This window comes from Meles meles, chromosome X, assembly GCF_922984935.1.
Source record: "Meles meles chromosome X, mMelMel3.1 paternal haplotype, whole genome shotgun sequence".
In the NCBI taxonomy this organism is placed as follows: domain Eukaryota; kingdom Metazoa; phylum Chordata; class Mammalia; order Carnivora; family Mustelidae; genus Meles; species Meles meles.
The window spans coordinates 45,619,261-45,627,764 of record NC_060087.1 but is presented as its reverse complement, the minus strand read 5'-3'; the positions used below and the strand labels follow the sequence as shown (position 1 = coordinate 45,627,764).

General features: G+C 50.1%; 1 protein-coding gene across 3 annotated transcripts in view; it reads right to left on the bottom strand.

Moving 5' to 3' along the window:
• Positions 1-508: 508 nt before the first annotated feature.
• Positions 509-8,504, bottom strand: part of MAGED1 (MAGE family member D1) — a 58,818-nt gene continuing 50,822 nt past the window's right edge. For 2 of the 3 annotated variants that reach the window (XM_045995377.1, XM_045995375.1), the window contains exons 3-14: positions 6,714-6,787; positions 5,264-5,980; positions 3,929-4,597; positions 3,738-3,801; positions 3,432-3,511; positions 3,167-3,258; positions 2,863-2,942; positions 2,729-2,771; positions 2,402-2,464; positions 1,553-1,667; positions 924-1,309; positions 509-719 (exon numbers count right to left, since the gene is read on the bottom strand). In XM_045995377.1, the coding sequence (XP_045851333.1) occupies positions 932-1,309; positions 1,553-1,667; positions 2,402-2,464; positions 2,729-2,771; positions 2,863-2,942; positions 3,167-3,258; positions 3,432-3,511; positions 3,738-3,801; positions 3,929-4,597; positions 5,264-5,980; positions 6,714-6,787 (2,375 nt within the window). In that variant the 3' untranslated portion in view covers positions 509-719; positions 924-931. Of the gene's footprint in view, positions 720-923; positions 1,310-1,552; positions 1,668-2,401; positions 2,465-2,728; positions 2,772-2,862; positions 2,943-3,166; positions 3,259-3,431; positions 3,512-3,737; positions 3,802-3,928; positions 4,598-5,263; positions 5,981-6,713; positions 6,788-7,320; positions 7,615-8,504 lie in introns of those variants that run through there. The other variant, XM_045995378.1, reaches the window with a different exon arrangement.

Below are 8,504 nucleotides of genomic sequence, written 5' to 3'. Positions count from 1 at the left end.
ACCAGGATCATAGTGTTCTCTGTTCCTACTCCTGCCCCGATCCTGGAGTTATTTTACTTTCCACGTGGATAATACAACCAACACCTGGAATCCCAGGGACATCATCTCCAGGAACAGTTATTTTCCCTCTCCTTCAACCACCCACTCTTCGGGTCTTGTCATTACCTGGAGTTCTACCTCCTCTGTCTTCTTAAATGCAACTATCTGACCACCTACACCCTCTCTCATTATTTCATCTCTTTTAATGTCTCTCCAGGACACCTAGCAGCATGTCTCTTACATGAGTCACCTAAGCAGAATTTATAAAGTAAACCATACTCGTTCTTGGACCTCATTAACATTTGTGTTCATTACTTCCTCCTTTGTTTCCTAATCCTTAAACAGAATCTACCCATATTTTTACCAGTTGAAAGCTAATCTGCCCCTCAGGCTAGAACTGAGGCCCTCTCTTTCCCACATAAATAAGTTGATTTCTCCCTAACATGGAAAAACCAGAGAGCATATCTAATTCACTTTGCAGTTTCAATGTTTATTTCTGATACCAAAACTTGACAGCACACAAGGGGGAAAAAAAGCAACAGACAAGGAACAGCAAATAAATTTATCTTGCATGCCACTTTCAGTCAACAGGACGTGGCTCTCTAGATAGCTGTGTTTAGAAGGAATCTGAGGCTTCAGCCTCACTCAGGGGAAAGACTATTGCAACTGATTAGCAATATCTGTGGACATAAGAAAGAAAAAATTAATAATCAAGGATATATTTCCAATAGTAAGAAATATAAATACCAAATACTGCTTCCCTATACTTTCCTCATCTCCCCACCATGGGTTTCCTAGGATTCACAGATCTTGCATATAAATACATTCCCACATACCCTCTCTCCCAATGAGCCTAACTGCCCAAACCAAAGTGATATACCTACCCAATATCTCACTCAACCCAGAAGAAACCAATGGCACCAAAGTTGGCAGCGAAGTTGGCACTGGCTGTACCACCAGGGCCAATAATGGGGCCAGCGAAGGTCTGAGGAAATCTGGAGCGGGCATTCTGGTGGTATCTGGCCCAGAAAGTAAATGGGATTCTAGACCAGGGATCGCCAAACTCTCCTTCCTCATCCCAGGTCAGCAGCTCAAATTCAATGTCATCCCAGCTCCAGGGCCCAGATACGGCCTCATCTCCAATCCCCATGCGGGTTCTCGCCTCAGCCCGGGCCTCAGCCTCAGCTGCAGCAGCATCCAGAGCATCCAAGGCCTCATCTGCAGCCTCCATAAACTGTGCAGTCCAGTCACGAGGATCTCTTTTCTGAACCTGAGATGAAGAATAGAAAGTAAAACAAAACCCGTAATAGTAGGAGTTAATATTTACGAAACACCTGCTATATATTTAGTACTCTACTTTGTGTTACTGTTTACATAACAGCAATAATAAATACCACCAATAATTCAGCACCTACCATGTGCAATATCTGAGGTCTTTTTCCTGCTCTGGCCTTTCCCAGACAGTCATACATCATCCCTTCACCTATCGACTCTGGAACAGTTCCCCTATTACCTCTGCAATGAATCTCAGCACTTTCATCTTGCTAGTTTCATGGTAGGAACGGAGGCCCCAGAGGAACTCATACTCAGGAGGGTTGCTGTTGGGCACTCGTCTGTAATCCAGGTACCTTATAGAGCAGAAAGGTGTTTGTTTCTACCCAGGCAAGAATGGCAGTCCAACAATGCATCATACTATATTCGAAACCCTTAATTTCAGGTAGCAACCCCTCCCCCCAGATTCATTCATAACCTAGCTTAATTCTATTTTTTTCAAATTTATTTTTATTTTTATTTTAAATTGGCTCCATGTCCGGTGTGAAGCCCAATGCTGGGCTTGAACTCACGACCCTCAGATCGACAACTGAGCTGAGATCAAGAGTCAGACGCTTAACCAACTGAGCCACCCAGGCACCCCATAAACCTAGCTTAATTATATTCTAAGAGACAGGTCTTCAAACTCCTGTACCAGTGCTTCTACATTAAGCAGCCACCTAGAACTGCAGGGTGGCTTATATAAGGTCATAGAAAGGACAATAATTAATCTCACCCCTTGTGTCCCGGCTCTAACTCCACATTCTTATAATCTTATTGAGACACAGTTGGCCCACTGCAATTACTGTACACCTCAGCCTTGGAAATGTCAGTGTGGGTATAGTGGACAGGTTTTACTTGCAAGATAACTATACTGCAGAAAAATTCAACCACAAGCAGGGATACTTGATAAATACTTCCAAGTATGTATGTGTTTTTCTATGTGAATGCATATGTATAGTGTAAGAAATGAGCATAGGAAAGATTGTCTGAGGCTGACCAGCACAAAGAACTCATGAGGACCAGATAAAATCCCTTAGATAGCACTTACTTTTGCTTTACAAACTCGTAAGTGAGAAGTTTCCTCAGATCTCCAAGAAGAGGATGTCTCACCCTGATAGTATAAAAAAACAAACCCATTATCAGAGACTATGACACTGTCCAAAGAAAAGAAAAGAGCTTCCTAGCACAGAGGTCAGAGATGAGAGAAGAGACAAAGAGTTCAGAACTATTTGCCCATCCACCCAGGGTACATCCTTGGGCTCTATACCTCCCCAAACCAATTCCCCTAGACCACCAGGCTGATGCAATCCTGGGACCATCCTCTGTTGCCAAAGGATGATATAAACAGGCAAGAGATGAAAGAGCCCAGTCATACCCAGGACGCAGTCCCATCTTGCGTAGGGCCTCCCAGAGGACAGCTGCAATGGGAGGCAAGGGGAGACAAGGCACGGAAAATGAGCACAGAAATCAGGCTGTAGCCAACCCCCAGCTGCAGGTCCAGACACTTACCTTCACTGGCACGGTTGCCATTCATGAAGATGACGCCCAGTATCACTAAGAGGAGACCCAGCTTGGGTGTGTCTTTGGTCCTAAAGGGGTACAAAAAATATGTTTTCAGTAGTCATTTGTATTAGACACCCGGGGCAGCTTACCCATCTAGCTTCCCCAGTATTCCTTAGCAAGGGGTTAATTCTACCTCAGTTCTGACCATGAGCTGGTATGTGATCCTGAAACTTGGACCATGACCTACTTGACACTCCCATGAAAAAAGCACCCAGAGAAAGGCAATGTTCCACCTCTTTTCCCATCTTACGTTCCCAATATGCCAGCCAGGGACTCGGGGGTACTGATGAGAATATACAGGTGTTCTTCTTTGTCAATCTCCTTCAGTTGAATCCCAAATTTCTACAGGGACAAGAAAACAGACTGTGAAATTACAGTATCTAGCACTGGCTACCCATATTCAGTTGCTCACTTCCCTGTGAGACTTCGGCTCTAAACTCCCAGTCGGAATCCCATGAATCTTTGTTATCAAAACCTTCCCTCATTTTCCCTGTTCCTCAGGGCTGCCTTCTCACCTTCTCCAGGACGAAGCATGCACGTTCAATGATTTCTGGATAAACATCAGTGTATTCACGGATGATATCCCTCAGCATTTCTGCAGGAGAGAGAACAGGGTACCTGAGCTGAGCAGGGGCCATGGAACTACAACCCCTTTGCCAGTCCTGCTAAAGGGAACAGAATCAGGGCCCTCAAGAATGAAAAATGAAGAATCAGCCACAGAAAGGGCATTAAAGGGGAGGGGACCTATAAGCAAAGGAATGTCCATAGAGCATGGGGTGAGGGGAAGGGCAGAGTGCTGGGGGAGGGCACTGGGTGCTTACCTGAGCGCTTGATGGGCACCTTGGTATAATCTTTAAGCATCAGGTACTTGACCAACTTATTTGCCTATGAGAGGAAAAAAAATCATTAAAGTTATTAAAATAGTTACAGGAAACTTGAATGAATAGAAGATAGAAGGACAACAAAGAAAGGAGGAAGAGAGGGAAAAGTGACTAGGAATAACAGTTCTTACTCTTTCCTGAAGAAGGGCCACATCTCGGGGCTGTGAGGCACCCAGGTTCTGTGAGGCACGCGAATTGGGAGAGGGGCGCAGGTTTGGTGAAGGTCGCAGGTTCTGCCAGTCAGGGGGGACTGGCCAGTCAGTGGGGATCCAGTCAGGTGGGAGCGGCCAGTCAGTGGGAATTGGCCAATCAGGTGGTAGAGGCCAGTCAGGTGGTAGGGGCCAGTCAGGAGGGCCTTGCCAATCTGGAGGACCCTGCCAGCCTGGTGGGTTCTGCCATCCAGGTGGGGTCTGCCATCCAGGTGGATTTTGCCAGGCCAGTGGGTTCGGCCAGACAACGGGACCAGGCCAGACAATGGGGTTCGGCCAGATGACTGGATTCTGCCAGATCACTGGGTTTGGCCAGATCACTGGGTTCTGCCAAGCAACTGGGTTTTGCCAGGCTGGTGGGGTCTGCCTAGCTGGGGGGCTCTGACGTGCTGGTGGGGTCTGCCTGGCTGGCTGGTTTTGCCAGCCTGACGGGTTCTGCCAGGCCAATGGGGTCTGCCAGAGCACATTGGGGGGTGCGCCAGGTGGGTTCTGAGTGGTAACTGGAACCGGTGCAGACCTCCACGTCCCTGTAGCCAGTGGGGCCCGCCTCTGATCCCCACTGCTGCTCTCGTCCACATTCAAGTTATTAATCTGCATCATTAGAGAGAAGGAAGGTCCAAAGTCACCAGATGTTTGTTTCCTCACCCTATCTATTACAGGAAGGTCCCCTAAAACCCTCACCTGTAGTGACAGCCTGACCCACTAGCCAATGGTCACCCTGAGTCCTGGGCTTGTCTTTCACTGTCTTCAAAGCAGGAGTTTCATCTCTGCATCAGGCCAGGAGCAACCCAAGGGTGGGGCCTGAAGCTTCTCCTCTTCCTATGTCCAACACTGGCTCTGCTTGTACCACCCTGGACAAATCACTCAAGTCACTTCACCTCTCTAGAACTTAGTTTCCTTCTCTGTGAAACTGAGACTATAAACCCTAGCTGGTAACATCTTGAAGATTTAATGAGATAACCTGTGTGAACGTGCCTAGCTCAAGACCTAATACACAGCAGCTCTTATGAAAATGTAAACTGAATTACGTACATTATGCATTATGTGCGTATGCAGTATATGTCCATGTCTCATCTCCCCATTAGTCTGTGGATATTCAGAGGGCAGAAATTATCACATTCACCTTATCATCCCCTACAACCCAACTGAATACAGGCCATTATATACGTATTTTTTTGTGTGTGTTATTTAGAACAAATGAACCTCAGAGAAGAAAGGAGAGAGCCCAAAGCAAAGTGGAGCTAGCAGGGATCTCACCTTGCGGGTCCTCTTGCCCCGAATTATAGTCCTGGACTCCAGATTCTGAGCCTGGGAACCATCTGCTGATGTCTGTGCAGCTGCACCATCAGATTCAGGGATACCTGGGTTGGTCTCTACCTCAGGCTGGTTAGTGGCCATCTTGGCTTGGTTAATATTCTGGGTCTGCGTATCAACTGTTGGGGCCTTAGTGGTGTCATTCCAAGCCTTAAAGGCTGTCTTAGGCTGAGTGTTGGCCATCTCACTGGCACTGAGTGACTGAGAGAAATTGTAGGTGGCATTTGGGCCCACCTTAGTAGTGGCATTCTGGGCCTTAAAGGCCGTCTCAGACTTGTTAGCAGTTAACTCACTGGTGGTTGCTGCCTGGGAAAAATCATAGGCAGCATTTGGGCCTTTTGGGGTGGGATTCTGGGACTTAAAGGCTGCCTTAGGTGGCGCATTGGGCATCTCCTTGGCATTCAGAGCCTGAGAGAAATCATAGGCACCATTTGGGCCTTTTGTCGGGGCGTTCTGAGCCTTAATGGCTGTTTTGGGCCTAGCGGAAGCCGCTAAAACCTGAGTATCAGCCATCTCACTGGCTGTTGGGGGCTGTGAACTCTGGGGACTAGCATTCGGCCCAGCTGCTGTAGCCTGGTTGGCAGGTGGAGCCTCCGAGATCTGGATGGCCTCCATCAGGGTCTGCATAAGCAAGGTGCTGTCTTCTACGGAGGCCTCAGCCTGCAAATAACGGGGGAGAAAATGAATTTTCTGGGCCTCCGAAGTGGAAGCAGGAGGGTTGGGGGAGAAGTGCAGGGGAAGGGCACGCAGGCGGATGGTGCAAAAAGGCTGAGGCGCAGATCTAAACCACCAGCAAGGGGCGATGGGAGGCGGAATGGTAACAAAATGTGTGGCAGGGACGGAATGGGGCAGGACTAAATGAGGGGTGGGGAGGAATGAGGAGGGGGACGAAGGAGAATGAAGGGGGCGGTAGGGGTTGATGGAGGAGGTTAGAGCAGAGAATTGCGGTGTGCGGCAGAAGCCATGGATGCGAGGCGAGCCAGAGCAAGGCTGCCGCCTCGAGGAGTTGAGGGGAATAGTGGGGCGGGGGGGGGGGGGGGGGGGCGTTGCAGGCATGGGGAATGCAGGAGGGAGGGTGGCAACGGGAGGTTGGGGGAGGGGGTGGCAGACTGCTCTACAAGCGTCAGGGCTGTGGAAGAAAATGGTTCCTTACCCAACCCGCATTCTCTGGGCAGATTGCCCTGAGTACTAACAGGGTCTCCCCTTTCTCTAAGCAGGGACTGATGGCTGAAAAGGGACGCCCCTCCCCCCCCCCAATAAACCATGGGAATTTGAAAGACGACGGAGCCTAGGCACGAAGAGGGCAAAATCAGATTCAGGCTTTTGGGCGGCCAAAGGGGCCCCAGGGAACCGTCGGCTAGGGAAATGGTGGGGTGGGGAGTGGAGATCTCACCTGTAAGCCGAGGAGGCCCGCACCACAGTCCATTTTCTGAGCCATGGCTCCTGTCCCTCTGGCAAGAGCAGAGCCTAGGGGATGTGGGGGAGGAGCTGGGCGTTATACTACAGAGGGCAAATAGGAAGGACCGAATTTGGGGGGGGGGGTGTCGGGTTTGACTGTGGGGGAGAATGAGGCGCTGAATGTGAAGGGAACGGGCTGGATCAGAGTGGGAGAAGTGAATGGGTGTCAGGATGGAGGCTCTGAATCCCGAGAAGCCACTGAGGGAGAGAAGCTTCAAATCGGGGTTTGGAAAGCCCGTAACAGTTCTGAATCCAGGGGAGTGGGTTGGGACTCGCATATGGTAAATTGAATGGAGGTTTCGAATCAGGAGGAGGAATCGTATGACAGTACAGATTGAGGTCGAGAAATCTGTGGAGATTTTTAACGATGGGAGGGGTTCGGAGAACGAACAGGGGTTCTGAGTAAGGAAGGATCGGGTGAGGGGCGTGAATGGGGGTTCGGGGAGTGGAAGGGGGATCAGAATCCGGGGTAAAGGGATCGAAATGAAAAATGGGAGGCCCGCACCAGGGGGCAGATGCCCTGTCTGGGGGCTAAATCTCACCTTGCCTCAGGCCCCAACCCCAACCCCCTCGTTGCCTCCCTTCTTCACGACTCAGAGGATCGGGATTGCAGTGCTCGGCTCTCAGCAGCCGCACCCTCTCCTTGTCCAGGAGAAAATGCCAGCGCGGCAGCTAGGACGACCCCGCCTCTCCGCCTAATATACCACCCACCGCCTCAGATAGTTGTGCGCATGCGCAAGACCTGACCGACCAAATAAAAGTCCCGCCCGCTTCCCCAACAAAAGCTTCGTCCTGAACACCATGGTGCGCATGTGCAGTGGGAGGCAATCCCGCCCCTTTGCCAACACACCATCCCACCACCAACCAGGTCTACAGTATACCACGGTCCCACCTCCTTCATCAATATCCCCTCCCCCAAACAGATGTGTTGTGCCTTTAGGTCCCACCCCTCGCCCCACACGCAGGCCCCCTATCTTTTCCGCAATGCGTCTCTGTTCTATCCCTCCCCTCTTGTGGCCCCTCCTGTCCAGTCTGCAAGCATCTCCACACACACACCCCCGCGCCTAGCACCACTTAAGTCACTATTAAGGAGGTGTCCGTGCGGGGTCTCTACTGCAACAAGTGCTAGGCTCCTGCTAAGCTCACCTACTTTGGGACCCAGGGAAAGGAATGGCCAGGCAGAATACACTGTTGGAGGTAGAAAGTCTGCACCTGTCACAAGAATTCGTATGATCCCTCTCAACAGATTCCAGACTCATAAACATTAGCTTCTTTCCTGCCCTTTGTGCAGCTCCAGCCATGCGCATATTTCGTGCGCAGGTGAGGAGGGGAGGGAAGAGAACAGCTTGAACATCACAGCGCAATCTGTGCTGGGGGTTGTCTTTCTCTCAGGCCGCCCTGGGAGGTGAATGTCAGCAACCCCATTTTACAGGTCAGAAAGCTAAAGCACAGACACACTCAATGACCTAGACAAGGCCACAGAACCAGTCAAGAGAAAATGCAAAATGTGGGCCTTGGGTCTTATTGACTCCAAAATCCTTGCTCCACTAGCGCTGGCCTGGGAACTGAGGCACCCTACCCTCTTCAGTTTTGAGACAGATCCCACACATACACCTCCTGTGCCCTGTCAACACCTATTCTAAATAAGCAAGGTTTGTATTCCCTGGGACTTAAGCTCATGCTCTGCACGTGGGAGAACACAGAGACCCCTAGTCCCCACCCCCTC